We start from the raw sequence: 23,821 nt of genomic DNA on the forward strand, positions 1-23,821 counted from the left end.
TTTGCTAATTGTAATTTGTGTAAACAAAAACTGAGTTATAAATCATCATCGACTAATCTGAAGAAACATTTGAAACGTAAACATTGATATAGTATGCTCACTAATGTACGTATCTGTTTTTTTTTTTTAATTTTTAATTTTTTATAAAATCGTAATCTTTTAATGTATGAAAACACTAATTACTAATTGTTTTCGGAAAAAAAAGTCCTAATGTTGATTACATCTGTTATTAGTGTCAACTGAGAATTTATTTGCATTTTCATAGCTGTTAGGTGCACAAATATAAATATTATATCTTGTATTAATGTACTTTTTAATATTAAAATTTCATTAGTTTTATTATTGAACGAGACTGTGCACGCACTGCGCACTGAGCGTACTTTGAAGTAGGACAATAAACAAAACGACTTGTAACCAGGGCTGCCACTCTGATATTCATGAAAAACCTAGATAACCTACAAAAAACCCAGACACATGGGTAAAAAACCCAGATGCGTCTAAAATGCTATCGTTGAAAATGTTTGCGTACTAATTCAAAAATATAAACATAACTGGTTTTAATATAAAACAATTATTACCTTACAAGACTGAAAACGGTTAAATACAACCAATACAAGAAAATTACACTGCAGCAAAATGGCTGTATAAGTAATTCTTGGACCAGTACATATCATAAAAAAACCTACAAATATATACATGACAAAACAAACACCATCACTGCATCCTTTAAACCGGTAATTGTTTTTATAAAACTGCATCATGTACGTTAGTCTTTATTCAGAGTCTGATTCTACAAGATTTGTTGAAGGTTAATTGTTGCATTGGTTTTGTGTTCTGCAAGCCTCTTTGAAGAATGTGTCTAATTTAATATTCGACTTAGCTTCTTGAAAACTAGTTTTGTGTTTATATGTATTTTTGTGTGTGAAACACATCGACTTGTTTGCATTTATCAAACAGATATTGCAACAGATACAGTAGCTACTACCTTTATTATTGTTTTAGATATAAAAATAATTAAAATTATAAAAAACCTAGAATTGTTGGAATTCATTATTTAAAAACCCAGAAACCCAAACACCATTGGAAAAACCCAGATCTGGGTGGAAAAACCCATGAGTGGCAGCCCTGCTTGTAACAATATCGCTTTGCGCCTCTCCTTCAAGGCTTCAACGCCTTCCCCTGCGCTTCCTCCCCTACATTCTTCCCCTTCTTTATCCCTTATTCGTCGTTCCTGCTCCCTCCCCTTTCACAAGCTCCGCCCAAGTGACCGTCATCTGCGATCGGGTACTGTATTCATTGGCCGTGGTGTTGTTCCAGCTGAATTCTGAACTGATACTAAAGTCTCTGATACTTTTCAAGTGTACTTGTTTGCCGTTCCTGATACAGGCGCGTATCAGTGCCAAAGTATCAGGTTGATACTTTTCGACCCACCTCTACTTCTACACTACTTTTATATTAACATCCGGATCCTGTTCGACTTGGTGTCGACTGTCGATATCTTCAGAAGTTTTGAGATTCTGCATCTGCTATCGTCCTTCTATCTGTCGGCGTAATTCATATGAATAACAAGAATAAAGTAACTATTGAAATATGAAACATCTACATTTTTGGAGCACCTCCTGTTAGTGTAATAAAAGTCAGAAAAATCTGATTTTCTGAGTTAACTCTTCGCAGTCATGATGTTACTGGTGCGTTACTGGAGATAATTATGTAATAATTCTCATGCTGTATCGTAGGTAGGTATTTGTTTATTTACACTATTTTTGAGGTAGGAAAGGCTATTTATGTGTTCAGGGGAACTATATGACTTTACGAAAGTTGGCTAATGATAACAAATATAATGGCGGAACAAAAGAAAATAGTAATATTGGCAACAGCGAAATCCAAGATAGCACCATGAGAGAAAATGAAGAATGGAAGCGATGGCTGTTGTGCTACGAGGCGTGAATTAATAAACTGGAATAACATATATTTGTAAGTACCCAATTAGTATTAAGTAGGTATTAAGATATTTATTGAATATGTGTGGTAGTTAGTGTAGTAATGCGATTTCAAGGTAGTGTTTACATTGAATTAATATAACTGTACAGTGTAGAGTAGAGGCTGTGTGGATTGGGGGGGGGGGGGCTGAATTGTATCCCCTTGGAAAAGGTACCTTTCAGACTTATGGTGGCGGTAGTGTAGCTGGGTAGGAACTGGAAAGGTGCCCTTTCCGATTTCTTAAAATGTTTTAGTTTTAATGCAAATATGTACTGGAAAGGTATCCCCTCGGAAAGGGTACCTTTCAGGATTTTTGGTAAATATGTTATATGTAGAGCGATGGTTCGTGTTTTGCGAATTCGAATAAATTAATTACTGAGGTGAGGTTAGCTTTGAATCTCGGATTCAGTTCTTAACGCATACCATACTCATGTTACCGTATGACAAAACTGTGGTAAGACAAAGGGTAAATATTTACAATCGCGGTAGATGCCAAAAAAAGTGCTAAAAATCTGAAAATACTTTTATTCTGTGCCCTTTCACTTCCTCTTTTCAAAACTACCGGCGGAGGTAAGAAATTCCAAATACTTTAGGAGATATCGAATTTTTTAATTTCATCATATGTAGAGTCGCGGTAGATGCCAAAAAAATGCTAAAAATCTGAAAATACTTTTATTCTGTGCCCTTTCACTTCCTCTTTTCAAATCAACTGGCGGAGGTAAGAAATTCCAAATACTTTAGGACATATAGAATTTTTAAATTTTCATCACAATACCTGTGAATTCAGGCGGCCACCATTGTTTCTTGTTTACGAGACGAGTATGATTTTTTTTTCCGCGACGTAGGTGAACGACTACATTGTTGCTTGTTTAGGAGTATCTATTAAAATCTGAAAATACTTTTATTATAGTTATGTTATGTTAGGTTAGCTATATTAAAACACTTTAAAACACTATGGACGGTTAGTTAGGTTAGTATAGCTACATTTAAAATAAACAGATAAATATAAATATTAATAAATAAAACCGAGGTTGGCCGGAGGTAAATGGTTCGGGTGTAATCGGGAATGGCAGAACTTTATGTGCGTCTTAATTTACCGTTCGTGAATGCCTAATTAATTAAAATGGTTGATTATGTCAGGTCAGTTACATTATTAATACTTTCAAACTAAGCAGACATTAAAAATAATATAAATTAATTTTAATGGTTGTTTAGTTATAAAGTATTTATAATGTAGCTGACCTGACCTAACAAACCGGGACAAAGGATGAACGGTAGGAACTCACGTAATTGTTTTACTTATTACTTGCGCAACAAATAAAACATTAATATTTGAAACGTTAAAAACTCAGATACGTTAGAGGCGGGTACATTAATAGAAAATGATGTAGTCGTTCTACCTACGTCGCGAAATAAAAAATCATAAACGTAAACAAGCGACAATGGTCGGTTCACCTACGCGGAAAAGTCTCGTAAACAAGAAACAATGGTGGCCGCCTGAATTCACAGGTATTGTGATGAAAATCTAAAAATTCGATATCTCCTAAAGTATTTGGAATTTCTTATCTCCGCCGGTTTTAATGTAAAGAGGAAGTGAAAGAGCATATAATAAAAGTAATTTCAGATTTTTAGAATTATTTTTCGCAAATACCGCTACTCTACATGTTCAAAATTTAAAAATTCCATATCTCCTAAAGTATTTGGAATTTCTTATCTCTGCCGGTTGATTTGAAAAGAGGAAGTTAAAGAGCATAGAATAAAAGTATTTTCGGATTTTTAGCATTTTTTTTGGCATCTACCGCGATTGTAAATATTTACCAGACAAAACAAGGTTTTCGTGTAATAACGGTGCAACACTAATGCTTACGTGTATATACATATGTGTTTATAAATTTATATGTATTAGCATGCTAATTATAAAAAAACGTTAATTAAATAGCTCTGTTGTGTAGGTACAAATAGCTTTTCTGTCACTAACAAAGCAATTTAGGTAAATATGTAAAGTAGCGATATTTGCAAAAAAAAATGCTAAAAATCCGAAAATACTTTTATTAGGTATATGCTCTTTCACTTCCTCTTTCATGAAACCCAGCGGAGATAAGAAATTTCAAATACTTAAGGAGATATCAAATTTTTTAATTTTCATATTTGGGCGATATTGGTTAAAAAAAATTTTAAAATTCCGAAAATACTTTTATTCTATGCTCTTTAACTTCCTCTTTTCAGTAAACCCGGCGGAGATAAGAAATTCCTAATACTTTAGGAGATATCTAATTTTTTAATTTTCATTACAACACCTTTACATTCATGCGGCATTCACCATTGTTTCTTGTTTACGAGTATGAATTTTTTTTCCTTGATGTAGGTGAACGACTACATCAATTTCTGCTAATGGCAAAAGAATTGTACCTGCCTCTAACTTAGGTGAGTTTTTAACGTTTCAAATTTTAATGTTTTATTTGTTATTTGGATATTGTTGCGCAAGTAATAAGTAAAAAAAAAATTACGTGAGTTCCTACTATTCATCCTTTGTCCCGTTTTGTTTGGTCAGGTCAGTTACATTATAAATACTTTAAAACTAAACAACCATTAAAATTAATTCACATTATTTTTAATGGTTGTTTAGTTTGAAAGTATTTATAATGTAACTGACCTGACCTAATCGACCATTTTAATTATTAGGCATTCACGAACACACGGCAAAATAAAAAAAAAATTGCGGCGGTCGAATGATAGCACAGGTCTTGTATTGCAAAATAAGAACGGCGATATCTCCTAAAGTATTTGGAATTTCTTATCTCCGCCGGCTTTAATGAAAAGAGGAATTAAAAGAGCATATAATAAAAGTGTTTTCAGATTTTTAAAATTTTTTTCCCCAAATACCGCTCAACTACATATTTACCCAATTTAAAAAACCTTGAACGAAAATAGCGTTTTTGAAGGAGGTATGAAAACAAAATAGAGTTGTGTGCACTCACAGCATATCAGATTTGTTGTCATAAAGATTTGTGTATGTTTTACAATGCTCTGAACTTGGCACTTTAGAGCACCCATCTGTCAAAATCGCCAAGTTTATAGAGCTATAAAACGAAAACCGAACTGCGTATCTTATACAGAGGTACCTCACATTCAAACAAGCCTTGTTGTCTACAAAAGAGTGTCAGATTCATTTTTACACTGGATTGTGTTATTTTCACAGTCAACTGTACTTGGCACTTTTAAAACCCCAATCAAACTAGCCTAATTTATGGAGCTATAAAATGAATACAGAATGAGAATTGTGTACACTGCCCACAGAATAAGATGATGCCTGAGTGACCGTTGCGGTTTCCTTGCCTGGGAGGGGCGGGTAGGGGAGTATAGGGGAGGGAGGCCCAGCGCAGAGAACGTTTTCCGAGACTTTCACTTCGCATACCACCCTGAATGAAAACATTGACCAGTCCGCTACGTGCTATCGTGACGTGTTTCATGTTTATAGCTAATGAGAGAATAGTAAACTGAATACGTATCAAACGTAAGCTATCAACAATTTCGCAGTAGTGGTTCTTTGTTGTAATCTATAAAATACTAGTAATTTTTTGTAAAGTGTTCTCTCGCGACGTTTTTTACCCCACGTTCTGAATATCAAAATGCCGCCTACGTTATCTAAAATTAAACAGAAAAAACTTCATTCGCAGGAGCGAGAGGTAGTGTTTAATGTGTTAAATTTTATGGAAAATGAAGCTCGGAATGGTGTGATGTCGTTATCTATTCCTCTTGAACGTGTGCAACTGCGCACGGGGCAAGCAACGGGAGTTTCTCGTGCTACTGTACAATGTATAAAGAAAGAAGGTCAACACTTTAACGAAGATGGTGAAGGATTGTTCGAGACGCCTAACAAGAAAAGAAAAAAGTCTTCAAAATACGAACTGGATGGGTTTGACGAAGGAGTAGTTCGTAGGATAATTTATAACTTTTATATCACAGAAAAATGTGTGCCGACAGTGCCAAATCTTAGGGAGAAGTTGAAGATGGAGATAGGGTTTCAAGGTTGCGATAGCACCCTTTGTAAAATTCTGAAAAAGTTAGGCTTTCAGTGGCATAAAACGAAATCTCACCGCCTCGTTCTTATCGAAAAGCATGATATCAGGCAGAAAATAATTAACTATATACAGAGCATTATGCATTTCAGAAATGAAAACAGGAATATAATCTATGTAGATGAATCGTATGTGTTATCCTCGCATGTGCAACAAAATAGCCGGGCAGATGAAACATTAAACGGTGTCCTTCGGTCAGTAGCGAAAGGGCAACGCCTTATTATGATACATGCTGGCGGTAAAGATGGATTCGTGCCAAATGCCCTCGTTATGTGGAAATCACATCAAGCTACTGGTGACTACCACCACCAAATGAACCAGACCAATTATGAGAAGTGGATTAGGGAAAAACTCGTACCAAACATGCCAACAAACCGCCAACATCTTCGTCAACAAAAGATGATATGAAAAAATGGCTGCGAGAAAACAAAATTTAATTTACTGAAGACATGCTGAAGCCAACATTGTACAAACTTATTAAGATAAATAACCCACGGCACATAGTGTATTCCGTCGACCAGATTCTTGAAAGTTTCGGTCACACACCGCTCCGACATCCACCCTACCATCCCGACTTGAATCCCATTGAAGGTATATGGGGTAAAGTTAAGGGTATTGTTGCATCAAAAAATGTGTCCTTCAAAATAGATGACGTGAAAAGACTTTGCGAAGAACAATTTGAGAGCATGGGAAAAGAAGATTGGGTTCCATTTTGTAATCATGTTGAAAAATTAGAGCTGGAGTATTACAGCCGGGATGTTCGTTTTGACATTGAAATCGACAAAATAATTATTACACTTGGCGGTGTAGACAGTAGCAGTGAAGATTCGAACTCTACCGAAGATGAAATGGAAGGAATTTTATTAATCAACTGTAAATTAATGTTTTTGGTTGTGTACACAACTCTTTTTTTTTTTTCAATCGAAGAACTTGGAATTTCTCAGTTTTTTTTAAAGTGATTTTATTAATCTATAATAGAGACTCAATGTTTTTGGTTTGTGTATACTACGCCAGCTTGCTCCCCTTCCCCCTACAAGCTTTCTGAACGTTCGTGACGTCACCCAAGCATCAAGTTATCTTGCGGGCAGTGTACCTCATAGAGAGGTAGCTCACGTTAAAGAACGTCTTGTTGGCAAAAAAAAGAGCCTGACATATTCATTTTTACAGTCCTCTAAACTTGGCACTTCTGAATCTCCATCAGTGTGAATAACCATGTTTAAGGAGCTATAAAAGGAGAACTGAATTGCGTACCTTACAGAAAGGTATCTCACCTCAAAGAACGTCTTATTGACTACAAAAGAGCTATCAATGTGGTTGTGGAGAAATAGAAATTTTGGAAAATTTTCTCTTACGTAAAACCACTTTTTTTTTTACAGGAAAATTTGGCTTTTTTTACCGTAGCCAAAATATTACATTGTTTAATATAGGTTTGTATTTGTTATTTCTTATCTGCAGATTGGTAGTTAATGTTTAAACAACAATTTTTTTATTCTTTAAAGTTGGTAGAGTAACTTGGGTTTGTAGCATTGCAGGACAGTGCCTTCCCCAATTATTCTTTTAAGTTTTTATGAATACTATGTTTTAACAGAAATACAGTATGTAAGTTATTTAAATAATTTTCAGGCATAACATAACTGTGGTACATGTAGTAAATCATTGAAACTTACATTGAATCTTTTCAAATAACTTCCATGATAATATTTTACCGTTTATAATTGTTTTCCATGATAATATTTATGTTTCCATATGTTTTATTAATGTACTCTCTCAATTAATTACCGTTTCTAATATTTGTGTATTGTTTAAGACTATTTGCTTTATTATGAAACAGCCATATAACTGTAAATTTACCGAATTCTACCTAAATAATTACGTTTTTGTGTGTTTTAAAATGTTTTTTTTTTAAGCTTTAAATATTTTGTTTATATGCGCAAATGCACTGTAACATATTTTTCTTTTGTAATTTCGTCCATGGGATGATGAAATCACGTGAGCCAGTTGCGTGGCAGTTAGAGTGAGAAAGAAAGTTGTGCGTCGACACAGTGACGCCGAGGCGATAAAACTATAATGATGCATCCTGTGTGGGAGAGAGAACGAGAATGGGAGTCCCCGATTTCGAGGTGAAATTGAAAAGAGATAGATCAGGGGAAGCCCAGAGTTCTGTATGTACAAGGTTTTTTCATGTATTGTAACTTGTTCTGTGATTGGCTTGTATCTGTAAGCATGAATGAAGCGTGCGTGTGATTGGTCAGTGAGGTCATGTGACGTCTACTCCCTGCGTGGAGGAAACGTGTCATGAGTTCATCAGTAGTCGTCGGGCTATCGCTGCCAGGCGAGGCCGCGTTTCGGCGGCTTGCGGTTTTTCGCTAGGTGTGGCCGTGTTCTAGGCCGCACATATTTAGGATATTTCCTGCAAAAGATTGTTGAAAGACTTAATCAACGTTATTTTTGTTTATTAATTTTTATCGCCCGGGCTGCGAGCATTCTCAACAGGCGAACGTACGAATGAAACGAGTGAATGGAATATTGAAAGTGTTTGGATTCGTCTGTGCATTCTAGTTTGAAAGAAAACAAAACAAAAACTACAATCGATGCTTTAAATGTTTTTATTTTTGTAAGTAACGAACCGTTACAGGTTCTACCCAACTTTAAAATTTTATATGAGTTCTAGGTGTTACAAAGTCAAAATCTGTTATTCTTCTATTCATTTTGTATTAAAAAAAAGTTGATAAAATTTTCACATGTCTAGCGTGTGAAACAAAGCCTCGGTCGTGGAAAAAACGAAGAGAATTACGTCAGCACGCCTTCCCACACAAAGAAAACTGCAAAAAAAAAAACTAGAAAAGTAAACTTATGAATTATAAAAATAAAAACAATAAACCCGGGGAATTACGTTCACAATAACTTCTAAAAGGAAAATCTTCACATCTATCCTGAAATATGACAAAAAATTTTAAACAAATTATTATTACTGGATTGCATGGGGAAGGCTGTAATCTGGGTTGTTACAATCTGTGTGTGGTCATGTTATAGTCATCAGGTTGGCAGCTTTGACAAGCGAGTAATGTGTTTGTTGCAGGTGACAGCACCCAACAGGAATTTTGAGTTTTTAGTAAAGCATCAATCTGAACATCTGGAGTTGTAAAATGATTCACTACCCAGAAGCACATGAATGCATGCGATGGAAACGTCTTTCTCTTGTACAAGTTGGTAAAGTACAGTTCAGCAATTTTTACATGAGAAAGGTTTCTGTTGCATTGCAAAGCATCTGGAGAAGAGGAATTTTTAAAAAGCTGAGCTAGAAGCTCAGTGGTGTGGAAGAGTATGCTCATGGGTTTTAGTGGAATGTGACAAGTGCTTGATTTTTAGTGCAGGAAAACGCTTGAGCGTGAAGCAAAGACATATCTCACTTGTTGAAGTTGAAATACAGATAAACAATTTTGTGTGAGGATAGGTGTTGGATGATGTCTGTGTCAAAACACCTGTGTTCTTGCAGGTTGGAGCACATTCCACCCGTACTGCAGCAGAATAACACTTCTTGATTCAAGTGATAGGAGCGCCTTTCTCATGTTCAGGTTGTTGCACTGGAAAAACAACTTGAACATGAGAAAGGTCTCTGTCGCTCGGAGCAGCTGCAGGTCAGACACAAGCCAAGTCAAGGCAGAAACGGATTTTCCGGTGTTCGATAACCATGAACTTGGTACGAGCGGATGACTATAATGTGACCCACTTGAATCTGTTGCAACAGGATATTTACTCGTCTAGCCTACTTGCAGATGTCTGCAAAGCGTCTTTCTGAATATTTTGCACTACTCGCATGCTAAAAAATTCTGAATAGGATATGCTAAGATTATTTATTTCTGATTAATTGGTAAAAGAATCCTGGAACAGGTGCCTAGTTTTTTTAAAGCATGGAAATATAATTAAGTGGACAACATATTCATATTCTGTGGATTATAAAATACAGTACAATAAATATTTAAATTTATAGAGTTGTAGAGCCAAAGTCAAATTTCCTTTTAGTTTCTATGACAAAAATTTACTACCGATTGAATGTACACCTGCCATACAAGTAATTGAACACTCATATCTCCTCAGTAAATACTGCTTGAACAGGTTGCATGCTTGCAACCGTTAATGCATCCACGCATCAGTCTCATTCATGTTTGATCAGGTCATGGAACTTTTCCTGGGTGTGGTTGTAGGTTATTCATTCACAATCTCTCATTTCCCTCATACACCAATCAGTTACAACAGTAATACACTATTGTTACGAAGCCTGCAGACTATCATTTTTCACAGAGCAGTGTCAGGTATAAAACGGTAAAATGAATTGCAAGTACATCTTTCGTATTTATTTAACATCACTAAGCAACATGCTTACATTAAAATCATATAAGATATAACATGTATTTACAAAAATAGAAATGTAATTGTTAACTCAACCATGAAACATTATACACCTAATAATAAACCAACTTACAAAAATATGACATTTTAATAAGATCACATGGTTAGCTCATCCATCGTATCTGGAAGTCATTGCTGAAAAGACACTTAAGACATAGCACGGTGTTGGTGTTAAGGCACACAATACACAAGTAAGAGAACTCCTGCTTGAAGTGGCACTGTCGTGGGACGGGAAGGGTCCTTCGTTCCAGGAGATAAAAGTTTCCGGCATACTTCATAGGGTTAAAACCTCAAGTTTTGATGTAACCAGTGAATTTGGCGCTATAGTACATTGCCTTTAGTTTGAAAAAATTTGAATAATATAACTGTGTCCTACACAAGTTCCAACAGTGGACGCATTGAGACGAACAGTTCCGTTTCAAGATACGTTCATAATGGGGTTACCAGGCGACCCACATTTACCCTAACATGTCATCGTTTTTAATCCTCGGTGCACAGTTGTGGGTGCAGGGAGTCAGTGGAAACAGTCGGTAACTGTGTGAGACGCCACGTTGGCTACGGCTACTACTTCAGGCCCATGTGTCGGTGAGAGGGTGTCAATAGTAAGTTTATTTTTTGTTTGTGTTAAAATTTTATTCTTATTTCAAAAATTTTCTTTATCTGCCACTGTCATTATGTACGTGCTTCAGTGAATATTTTCATTCATTCTCATTTAAAAATTATTCATAATTGAAAGTTTGCTTTGGGGAAAGCAGAAGATTGCGGCAGAAGTTGAACAGACGAGATGTACAAAGGTGGACATATTTTAGGTGTGCAATGGAGTAAAATGCGGAAACTGAAAACTGCGACATGAAACAAAATTAGGGATGGGGCGACCGAATCCAATATCCGCCGAATCCGCAGAATCCTAGGGATTCGAAGATTCGGCGGGTCTGATATAGGATTCGTCAAAGGATTCGGTTTTTTACTATTTACGGGGAAAAAAATACAGTAAAATTCACGAGATCCCGCATGGTAGGTTTTTCCGTATAAAGCGTTTAAATTGCCCGAGGTCTCATCATTTACGCCATTAAATGTGTGACATAAAGTCCGTTAAATTTTTTTCTGAAACTTTCTGTCTAAATAATGGCGCACGTAAATATGAAAAAAAGACAAATGAACAACAACATACGAAGAAATATGGATGATGTACCATAACTACAGTACAAACCCAATAGATATTTTAAGATAATTACCATAATAAGAACTAAAGATTCTTTGTAGATACCATAATTACTACAGAAGCATGATGGCTACCATATTTGCACTATATTTACCGTAACAACCGAGATGTATATTTACCGTGATAGTAATGTATTATTTATTTATGACATATTAAATTAAAGAACATTGTTGAAAAAAAAAAGGATGTTAAACTTTGATATGTACGGTTGGCACATTTTGCTAAGAAATAATGTGATGTGAAAGAATGCAGTACTACTACGAAAAGTGAAAATGGTACTCGTGGATTTTTAGGTTATGTCAGTCTCTTTCGTTTTTCAGTAATATCGGCCGAAAATTAACAAGCGTACTGTATCGGAGGTCGGCAGAAATGCCGATTCAACTAAATATTGGCAAAATCGGCTTCTTCAATACAGCTCTACATTTAATGACATGAGTAAACATATTTCAGATTTCAGGATATTGAAAAAGACTTTAATTTCCATGTAGGTTTATGTGTGTATGTTTTTTTTTGCAAGTGTAAATTGAATGAAGTAAAATGCTTTTATTTTTATTACTTTCAATTGATTAAACTTTAATGACCAGTTACAGATATTTATGACACTAATTTTGAGGTTAAGCAATTTTACTAAAGCATTCCAGCCAAGCAGGTTGCCAGCGATAGACGCTTCTCTTCTGCTGGAAACACTATCTCATCTCCAATCGTAGAGCTAATTTAACTCCTGAACGTGCAGAACAAATTATTGTTCTGCATGATAGATTAAAGAACAGAATTTAATACTCTGTGACAATCTCTCTCAGAATTATTGTGCTGAAAAGTGGAAATGTTGAAACAATGTGAATGTACTTTTCAAACAACATGATTTTTGGTGCTAAGTTTGTTGAAGCTCAGTAAGGACTCCAGAAAAATTGACAAGGATGAAATTTTCCCAAAGATATGTTACATTTACACAAACATATACTTGGTTATGTTAGTTGGATGATATCAGTTACTAATAAACCAATGGAAACAGGTAAGATTCAATGGGGAAAAAAATGTTATTTTTTTCTAGCAGTGCAAAATGTAAACACACACTGTCAATACTTACCCAAAATTAATAAGCCCACTTCATTTTAATACTTTATTCAAACATTATACTAAGGTTAAGATAAAAATAATTTCCCAAAAGTGTAACTGTACCACAAAAGCTCGAGCTCGGCTCGAAGTAAAATTCTTAGGCTCGCAGACCTCTAGCTTATTTATAGAAGAAATCCTAACCGCTAATCTGTACTGAAACTGAAATTTCTCAAGAAAATATTTTTGTCTTTATATACACTTAGGCTATACCAGAAATGTACCAAACTACATGTGATAAAGTCAAGGGACTTTTAGTGCAAGCAGAATACATCTCACTTACATTAGATATGTGGACATCATCTGTTAAAAGATTCGGATTCGGGTTCGAGATTCGGAAATTCCAGTCGAGGATTTGAGTTAGGATTCGGATTCGAGGAAATCAGGATTCGCCCCATCCCTAAACAAAATGCTACAACAAATGAAAATATTAGTGCAAGACAGGAGTGAGAATTTTATGTAATTGGTCTGCAGGCCTACTAATTTGACGAAGAGAATTACATAGTGTGCCATTTACATTCTGAGGAATATTTTATCTCCCACAAAACACCTATAGTACAACCCGGTTTTAATTGTACTGTATTCTTAGCAACTTGGTGTCACATTCTCTCGCGTGAGAGACCTCTGGAAAAGTTAATTGATGGACAAAGTTCAACAAATGTTCATCACATGTGCACTTTTGCACATTGGTTGACTTCATGCAACTTGCTTGCTGAAGATGCATCTTCTCTCACTTCCACAAAGCGGTCGCACTCACACGAACGCATCTGAAATCAAAGACTTGAAATAAACCCATCTCACAGTCACACTACTGGAAGACATGTCCTCTAAAGAGTGAAACTTGGTGTAAATAGAAATGTACAGAATTTTTTAGAAATTTCCTGTTCAAATAACTGAAAAATAGATCATCTTGCTCTAGCAGGATTCACGATGGTCACAAAACAATTTCAAACACAATGGAATCCTGCTGATGCGACCCCCCACGGTTTCCGGAAAAACGGACCTATAAACAGAATGGTCGCAATAGAGAATTGGGAACAATTTTACCCCCCCTGCAAATATATCCCAATACATAAAAAATCATCATTGTTCGCATAGATTTCATATTCAAATAGTCTTATGGTGTAAAAAAGACAACTTTTAAAATTCATATTACAGTATTTAAATAGCATGATGTCTCCGGAAAAAGCAATATTGGAGCTCCCGTTGCTGAGAAAAAGAAAAATTTCAACACAGTGCAACGTGTACATTTTCGCCATTTTTGTATAGAAAAATCAGACGATTAAGTGTTAAAATGATAACTTTTTATTAAAGGTTTATTATGTATCTTGCAGGCTGTATTAGTGTGGCGTTTGAAAGGTTGCGTCCCGTGACACAATAGCAATAGGTATGTACGTGACGGGTGGTCTGGCGGTGCTTATCGCTCTGGTCCGTCCAGCTGACGTGCAGGAATGCGAGAAGTAGGGTAAGTATAGAGGGGAGGGGTGTGGACGGGTAAGTGAGGGTAAGAAGAGCGGAACTGCTGGCTGCGCACGCATCTACTCGCCAGTCGTCACTGTGGCGACACAGACACCTGTATTTTATTACTGGCTGACGAGGGAACGTAGCAAAGTAAATGTGTTAGCCGACTTGGGCAGGCAGTAAGTTGTTTAGGCACTAGGTCTGCGTGTCAGTTAGGCATGGTCGGGCAGCAAAATTTGACTTCGGGCGGGCTCGGGTGGATAATTGTCCAAACTTTTCAGGCTCGGGCAATCTCGGTCGGCCTTGAACACTACCTTGTGACTGAGCAGTGAGCATGGGCCGTGTGCACGTGCGTGTGTGTGTGTGCGAGGCTGGCGACCAGCAGCATCGTTAGCTAGCGAGAAGGTGGCGGTAAATGTCGACCTTGACCACTTCCGCTTACTGCAGGGCTCGCTCTCTTTTATCTCTGTCTCCCGCTCCCACAAATATATTGGCTGGCAGGTCTCGCCCTCTTCACCTTCTTTATCTTATCTCTCACGCACACTTGGGTGGTACAGTCAAACCTCATTAATACGAATCCGCTTAGTACGAAATTCCCGTTTATGCGAAGTACTTTCACAGTCCCGGTAAATAAAGTATGATTTCCTATGTTATTCAGTACTTTTAATACGAAATACGGTTAATATGAATTACAAAGTTGTTTTGATCCCTCAAGTAGCTGTTAACGTGTATAAGTAAACGGTTAATACGAATTTCACCGCCGAAGTCTAAAGTAAATCGTCTTCATAACCGTCATGTAAACAAACGTTTCTCCAAAGATACATGTATGTACCCTACAGCGCCAAATGGTCGAAAAACAAGATGAAAAGTTCAACTCTAGTGGCGATGTTAGTAACTAAACTAGAAAAGATGCCATGTTGTAAACGGAAAACGAAAAGGAAAGAACTCTATACCGTATTAATATTAGTCGTCGGAAGTGTACATACGTAGAAGTTTAAACAATCTATGGAAAAAAGTTCTGATATTTTCCATTATTCACGCACGTGTATCTTAACCTCAATTTTGAGTGTTAGTTGTTTTGTAATATGACTGCGAAACGTAAACGCAACTACCTTACATTGCAAGTTAAAGTTAAAATTATTGAAGAAGCAGACAATGGAGAGAGAACGAAAACTGAAATTGCGAGAGAATTTAACATCACGCAATCGTCGTTGTCGACAATACTAAAAAATCGTGAAAAGGTTGAATCGGCTTTTGCGAGTTCGTGCAGATTATCAACAAGAAAAAGAATGCGAGGCCCAAAACATCAAGAAATGGAAGCTACTTTGTTGCAGTGGTTTTAAGAAATGTGTGCAGCAAACTTGCCAATTTCTGGACCTATAATTCAGAAGGCAGACTACCTAGGATTGAGGTTAGGAATTTCAGACTTCAAGTTCAGCAATGGTTGGCTACAACGGTTTAAGGATCGCAACAATCTTGTTGGCAAAACTATGTGTAGGGAGTCGGCAGTAGTAGATACGACCAAAGTTAAATGTGGTAAACAATGCCTATAAGAAAAAGATAGTGCAAACCAGAATTGATGCTTTTTTTAAACCAAATGTTTGAATAGAAAATGTGTCATGAATGCAAGTTTATTGAAGTTTGTATTATGATTTATTCTGTAAGTGTTGCATTGAGTTTGTTTTCTTCAGTGTTTACATATTGTCATGCATGTAGTGAAGCCAGCTTATACTACCAACGGTGTCTATAATTTTCTTTATAATTGTAAATATAGGCATTTAAAGTTCAATTAATTTTATTTGTCATGATATCCCAATAGTTTGATTAATACAAACCCTCATTATTACAAAGTGATAAAATTATGGTCCCTTCAGGTTTGTATAATGAGGTTTGACTGTATCTATTTTTAGCTGTCTTTTGTATGCCTGCCTGCTTACAGTACAGCGCTCGCCAAGATAAACGTGAACACATAGCGCCCAACAAAGTGTAACAGACTTGTTTTTCAGCAGATTTTACTCAAATTTTTCACGGTTTCTCAAAAAATGGTCGTATAAACGGAATGGACGCATCATAGGGGGGTCGCATCGGCGGGATTCTACTGTACACATGTTATGCCTGAAAAGATGGCATCTGTTTGCAAAGAACCGTGCACTTGTTTAGTTAAGAGGCGCTAATATTTTAACAGGCAGGCAGATTCCTGTTGAGATTAAACTAAAGTTGTACAGTTACAAAACAGTCTGTTGAAACTGCATCAGGAATCTAGACACAGATGTGTTTTATAGATTATTAGGAAATCTGTACATTATAATAGAGCTGGTTTTTTTTCCAGTTTCAAACTGAACCAAACCACAGATAAAAAAATTTGGTTCGAAATAAGCTTGTTAAAATAGTATTTTTCAATGTTATGCACACAGTAAATATTTTGTTTTGGTTTTCGGTTCTGGATTCTGTTGTTATAAAAGAAAAAAAACTATTCCTGGTTGATAAACTAAAAATATGGATGATGTTTATCATTCATTTTTTCTGAGTAATCAAACAACTATTGGAAATGGTAATACAACATAGAGAAGGAGGAGGCACTCTTTGCACTAGCCTTAAAAAGTATTTTTGAGCTAACCTCAAACCATGGAATAGGTTAATCGCTGTGTGGTTTCCAGATCCTGATGGTGAAGATACATTCATATCTTCCAGTTCAGCGTTATTGACACCCATTTTATATTTTTGCTAACGATTCTAATGCAATTCATTTTTAATAGTCGAAAGCTCTAAAATGCTTTGTTTCATAATGCAATAATTACATTTTGCTTGCATGCTTTGTTTATATTGTTAGCCTTTAAAATGTGCAATGGCCAGAAGATTAACACGGGAGAGACGCAAGCATCCGAGACTCATCGCAGCGAAGAGGCGGGTGGTAAGGAGGACTAGTGCGTATTCCACGTTCATGCGCTGCAGCCGGAGGGTATTTTATTAGTTACCGTATTTACTCGCGTAAAGGCTCCCCTTTTTTTCCAAATTTTCAACTCCAAAAAAGGGGAGGGGGCCTATACGCGAATTTGGAGGAAAAAATAGATTTTTCTTTTTTTTTCCAGATATGAAAAACTAACATTTAATAAAAGCAAAATGAAATACCGCCACAACTTATTTAAAAGCCAATTAAATTTTGATTAAATGAAACAGCGGAACGACTGGCAAGTTGTGCGTCTTTTTTCTAATGAGGGAGGGTGGGGGAGGAAGCGACGCGGCAGGAGGGAGAGAGGCAGCGAGTCCACAAGGGGGGGAGGCAGCGCTGCTGCGGGGGGGGGGGGGGGGAGAGGCAGAGGCATGGCTTAATCTCCCTCCTGCCAGCTAGCCAGGCAACCAGACAAAGGAGTGTAGGTACCTGCTCCACCCACTTCCCTTCCTCCTTCACTTCCCCTCTTCCTCCCCTCTTCTACTCCGTCAACACTGCACATCAACACAAAACCGCGAGTCCAGCTTTCTTTATCTTTGTTGTTTGAGATAGGACTAACTGCGTACGTCTGGCATGCCTCACGACGGTCCTACTGAGAACGGACAAACTATAATACCAGTCTCTGTATCACTGCTGCTTACAAAATCACCTCCCGCCGCTCACAATACATGGCTTGCTGTTTGATGCATGCCAAGCTGCCCTGCCCTGCCCTGCCCTCAAAAATGTTTACAAAAAAGGAGGGGGGGCGTATACGCGGGCGGGGCCTTTACGCGAGCAAATACGGTATATTAATAGTATTATCATTTAATGGTATATTATTTATTAAGACTAAATACACACAAATAATAACAGGTACGTTAGTTTCAAAAAGTAAAAGAACAATATTTTCCTTTAAAAGGGATTAGGTTACACATGGGCCAGCCCCGATTTTATGAATGCAATCGGTGGATACGTGAGCATACGTAAAATCGGGGTCCTAGTGTTTTTGTATGCTGTCCCATTTCAAATGGCAATTGCCCATGCATGCCTCAATCAGACTCGGTGCACTGCAACAGCTCAAGAAGGTAGTCATGATCACCTGCCTACAGGAAGCAAGTACCGGCGGTGTGACTCACTCTCTACCCCAGGTCGACGGTCTTGGCCGCGGGTGTGCCGTCGGGAGTACAGCTGTCGACACTGGACCTCGGGTCGTCGCTGTCTTGCTTCAGGCTGAGCAGCTTCGAGAAGCGCGGGAAGACCGCGCCGTCCTGCCGACACAAGTGTGGAGACTGAAGCTACTTTGCCTCAGTCATAATTACGTAACCAAACAAATTGTTGATCATGTCACTGTATAAAAGCCTCCATCATCTAAAAGATTTAATAACATAATCTTTTGAAGTAGCTTGGCTTCTGGGTTGTAGCCGTGTCCTTGGCGGATAATTCACCGACGTTTCGGTCCACAATGCAGTCGCCATCATCAGGGAGCAGTTAGTTACCTACCGAGGTCCTTACCAGTTATGGTGATGATGGCGACTGCAATGTCGACCGAAACGTCTGTGAAATATCCGCCAAGGACACGACTATAACCCAGACAAGGGCCGTGAAAGCCTGCGAACATTATTAACATAATCTTTTATGAATGCTGACTAGCATAGGTGTGGATCCGCCATAAACCCGTTCCCCACCCACGGAATTAAGAAGCCCCTCACTAATGGGGCTTGCCTGTACTTGCAAAAGCGTGACTGTGAAAGGGTTAGATGTCAAAACTTTGTCTTATGGAAAACTTTCCGTATGTTATAATTTTCGCTCATTTTGTGCACACAGGCCAAAATATGGGCAGTGTACAGCATACAAGCACCGTACCCAGAAATGTCGTGCCGGTTAACCCCACGCGGGTCCACCTTGCGAGACCCACAGATTTGTGCTTTGAACAACGTACAGACAAATATCCCTAACTCATCATGTTCAGGACTACTGCCATGGTGGATTAGCGATCATGTTGGATTATTTATTTATTTATTTGAATTTGTTACATGCGCACCAACAGTCCAGGGACTTTAGTGGTGGGCACGACGTATACAAAATATACACAAATACATAAAGAAACAAAAAACAAAGGACAGGACATCCATACACACAGACAACACAAGGACAAATACAAATATAATACTTAAAATAATAATTAGTACAAAGTAGTAAGCAGCAAGACATAAAATTTAATAGAGTACAATAATGTAAACGTGAAAGAGAAAAAATACCGACTATAATTAGTATGAGGATATAAATTACCTTAAATACTTTAAAACATAGCTCTGTACACAATTAATTTGACTTGGTGTTGTGTCTATTATAGTTTTTAACGAGTCTATAAATAAGATCATTCTTGTTATAAATTGTACATAAACTAGAAAAGAGGCGAGAATTGAATTGGGGGATTCTCAATCCGGTGTTCTCAAGTATATAGCTACATTTAATTTTATAGTTATAAATGTTATGTACAAAAAGATAGTCCAAATGGGCTCTACGGTCTGCTAGAGGAATAAGTTTGGGATGCGGAAAACCTCTATGAATTATTAGTTGAGACAATTTGTTTTGTAAATTTTCTAGTTTCTCAATATCAGTCGACCCAATGTCATTCCAGATAGTTGAACAGTATTCTAATTTAGATCGAATTAATGCCAAGTAAAGAGAAATAATTGAATCGGAATTGGTAGCATAATGAGTGATATATTTTATAATAGCAAATGTTCTTTTTGAAATTGAGTTTAAGTAGTCTATTTGTTTATGAAAAAATAATTTTGAATCTAGAAAGACACCAAGGTCTTTTATAATGAAAGTTTTTGAGATTGGGTTATTATTCAGAATGTAATTATAAACTATAGGGTTATATTTCCTAGTAAAGGATATTACCTTAGTTTTATTATCGTTAAGATTGACCAAGTTTAGAAGACACCAATTATTGATTTCATTAATATCCCTTTGTAGAAGAGCGCAATCATTGACTGTCGATATTATTTTAGAGATTTTCAGATCGTCAGCAAAGAGTACACCAGTTGAGTAATAAAGTACCATGGTAATGTCATTTATAAATATATTGAAGAGGAGAGGTGAGAGAGTGGCACCTTGTGGTACTCCAGAACTAGCATGGTGTAAAGAGGATTTATGGTTATTGACAGATACAAAAAAATATCTATTATTGAGATAGCTAGAAAACCAGTTCTAGTAGTTAGTACAAAAACCAAAGTCTGATAGTTTTTTTAAAAGTAGCGAATGGTTTACTGTATCGAATGCTTTGGCTAGATCAAAATAACAGGCATCTGCCTGACCTCTGTTAGTAACTACATTATGGATTGGGTTAAGAAAAGTAATTAGGTTAGTAGTGGAGGACATTCCAGATCTGAAACCGTGCTGACTGGCTGATAATTTATTTTGAAGTTGAAAATTTAAAACTTTGTGTATAATTTTTTCAAATATTTTTGCGAAGCCATTAAGTAAAGATATTGGTCTGTAGTATGACACAATCAATTTAGAGCCATGTTTGTGTATCGGAATGACCTTTGCTATTTTCCATTTGTCAGGGAAAACTTGAGAATGCAAACTGGTGTTAAAGATATGATAAAGAAGAGGAACTAATAAGTATGAACAGCCTTTTAAGATAAAATTAGGGATGCCATCTGGGCCGGTGGATTTGGATGACTTGAGAGCCTTGATGCCCCATAGAATAAGGGATTCAGAAATGTAGCACATTGGAATAGAATCCGAGGACATGTTTGAAGACGTCACATTATTGGTTGAAGTCTTGTAAACACTGGAAAAATATTGTGCAAAAACATTAGATAAAACATTTGGATCATCACAAATATCATCATTGATTTTTAAAGAATATTGTTCATAGTAACCAATTTTCATTAATTTAACATACTTCCAGAATTTCTTTGGATTGTTCTTGATGTTGTTATTAGTAGAGCGGATCCAATTAATTTTATCACGTTTTATATAAGATTTTGCCGTTTTGCGAAAATGTGAAAACTGTAAATAATAATAAGGATTGTTGGATCGTTTCTAAAGTTTATGAAAATGTTTTTTTTGATTTTAATGCTTGAATTAAGTCATTAGAAAACCATAACAGATATTTGGGTAATTTTTTAGAAATTAGTGGTATAAATGTGTTCATATTGTCAGTTATACAATTTGTTAAAACATCCACCTGAAGATTAACATTGGTTGATTCATAGAAATGTGACCAGTCGTAATTTTTTATGGAATTATAAAGACCTAAAAAATTACCGTCCTTGTAATTTCTGTAGGGAGGATTAACACTTCTTGAGCTAGAATAAATTTCAATGTTAATGTTTAGAGCTGGATGATACAAATCTTCTTTGGTAAGTATTTCAGAGGCTTGTGTTACTGTACACTGAGGTAGATTTGTTAAGCATAAATCGAGAAGATTTTTGCAAGGTTGGGTGTGGTTATATTGGGTCAGACCCAATGTAGACACAAAGTTGAGAAGGTAATTGGCTTTGGATTTGACATGTGAATGAGTAATGTTTGAAGAGTGCCGAGTGAGCCAATCAATACCTGGAACATTAAAATCACCAAGAATTAAAATATCTTCTTGAGTGGTAGATAGTTTTTCTTCCAAGTATAGAATGTTAGTATAGTTTTAACAGGTTGAACAATATTGAAATAAAAACCAACAGCTCTGTGTGTGTGCCGCTTGTGTTCACACTTTTTCAGGTGGATTCCGGCTGTCAACCTTGAGTCACGAGGTCACTTCACTGTGCTGCCGGCATTTTTAGTACGCTCCGAGTTCATTGTTACTGCTCGTTTTCATTTCAATAGTGTTACACGTCACATTTCACGTACTCACATTTGGTTTTCCCCTTAAAAGTATAATGAAGTTCGATAATCTGGAATAATCACTAATCCAGCATACCCATGATCCCGAACAAGCTGGATTATAGACCTTCGTATTTTGAATTGAAACAAATTTTATGTAACAAAAAAAAAAAAAAACCCTTCATACGAGAACTTGGTCACAGTCAAGAATCTCTACCAGGAGTCTCATTCTTCTAAAATACTCTTTACAAATTAAATCCAGAAACAGAACTACACTGTTTTATCGCATAATCATCGCACTCGCATAATCATGCACCCATATTTTAAGGCGTCAAAATTTGGATTAAAAAAATTCTTGCGTAAACATCGCATGATGTTTTTGGTCCCACAATTAGATTCAGACCGCTTTGTGTAGGTATCTTTTATGTATAGTATAAATTTCAAATTTATTCGGACATTACCACTTACTTATTTAATTACCGGAAATACGAAGTTGTCTGACGTGTAAATTTTCTTTTAAAGACGTTTTTAAACGTTACAACCTTTATCTGTTCGTCTGCGTCGCCACGGTGTACTGCTTAAAAAAATTTAGCCAGCGCTAGTTGGCATCATTCATGTTTGGTTATGTTGCTTCCTGTATAGAGCGCGCACACGTAGTCGAATATCGATATCTCGCCGATTGCATGCAATGCGTGCTCTCTGTCGAGTGCCGAGTTAACTACATTTGATAGCCTGCACTCTTTCGTGGTGTGTACTACGACTATAGTTACTTGTTAGTTCACATCACAGATTCAAGTGGCATGCGTTCGGGTCACAGATTATGTTTTTCTATTTAAAGTTGAAGAAATGTTTTTGTTACATGACTTCTTATTAATATAAATTGTTTGGCGTGCACTCCACCTATTTTTATAAATAAACGTACTTTCCATGAACGGGTTTTGTTTTTATGAATAACTTTACCTAGCAAAAAAAATTTTTCCCGTATAATCGTTGCACCCCTACTTTTCAAACTTCGTTTTAGTATAAAACGTGTGACAATTATGCGAGAAATAACAGTACTCATCCTTAGATGCTTTTGCTAACTAGATACCACTCGGATATCTTAAACAGTATTTAAATTGCATGTTTTTTTTTTTTCTGAAGCTCTGCACACCATACATTGAAAAGTGTATTTACTGCTCTTCCTTCCGAATGCAAAGCGTGAGGGGACGAACTGGCCGGAGGCGAGGACTCCCGGGGACCCGCCTCGTCCTCCTCCCGGTGGACGGGCAGGGGCGCCACCGCGCCAGCGCCGGGCGACACCTGGTTGAGCGCGTACCCCGCCGGGAACACCAGCGCCTGCTCCATCTGCACGCACCACACGCACCACACACCACGCTGCCTCACGCGGGTCTCTAGTACTCAACAGCTTCGGCATCACAGGAAATACATTGAGGAAGTTACCAAGGACTATCTTCATTATTTGTCTCTATAGAAGCATTAAGGTATTGCTTGTATTTGCCACCTGATTAAATGCTACAGAAGTGTTTGTTTAGCACTTCAGGGAACATTTGTGACTATAAAAACCTAATTATTTATATCCTTACGTAAATCTAAATGTTTTTGTTATTAATCATTATAAATTTTTTTTTCTTGAAAACTTAAATTTGTGTGTTTTTTTCTTATATGTTATTTTAATCCTAATCCTAAAAATCTTGGTTTGCATTCAAGGCACTCTTTTTAATTTCTTTTGAGATTCAGATTTAAGTAAAATTTAATTCAACCAATAGCTGAATATATATATATATA

General features: G+C 36.7%; 1 protein-coding gene and 1 long non-coding RNA gene across 8 annotated transcripts in view; one reads left to right on the forward strand and one right to left on the reverse strand.

Moving 5' to 3' along the window:
• Positions 1-1,371: 1,371 nt before the first annotated feature.
• On the forward strand, positions 1,372-23,678 carry LOC134539950 (uncharacterized). Its single transcript, XR_010076371.1, has 2 exons — positions 1,372-1,974; positions 23,233-23,678. It is a non-coding gene; the product is annotated as an uncharacterized LOC134539950 (long non-coding RNA).
• The window catches only part of LOC134539946 (serine/threonine-protein kinase pelle-like), a 128,155-nt gene continuing 114,733 nt past the window's right edge, over positions 10,400-23,821 (reverse strand). For 2 of the 7 annotated variants that reach the window (XM_063382328.1, XM_063382322.1), the window contains 3 exons: positions 23,192-23,380; positions 18,331-18,462; positions 10,400-13,571 (listed from right to left, as the gene is read on the reverse strand). In XM_063382328.1, the coding sequence (XP_063238398.1) occupies positions 18,334-18,462; positions 23,192-23,380 (318 nt within the window). In that variant the 3' untranslated portion in view covers positions 10,400-13,571; positions 18,331-18,333. Of the gene's footprint in view, positions 13,572-18,293; positions 18,463-23,191; positions 23,381-23,821 lie in introns of all 7 variants that reach the window. The other 5 variants (XM_063382323.1, XM_063382324.1, XM_063382327.1 and 2 more) reach the window with 5 other exon arrangements.

Source organism: Bacillus rossius, chromosome 16 (assembly GCF_032445375.1).
Source record: "Bacillus rossius redtenbacheri isolate Brsri chromosome 16, Brsri_v3, whole genome shotgun sequence".
NCBI lineage: Eukaryota > Metazoa > Arthropoda > Insecta > Phasmatodea > Bacillidae > Bacillus > Bacillus rossius.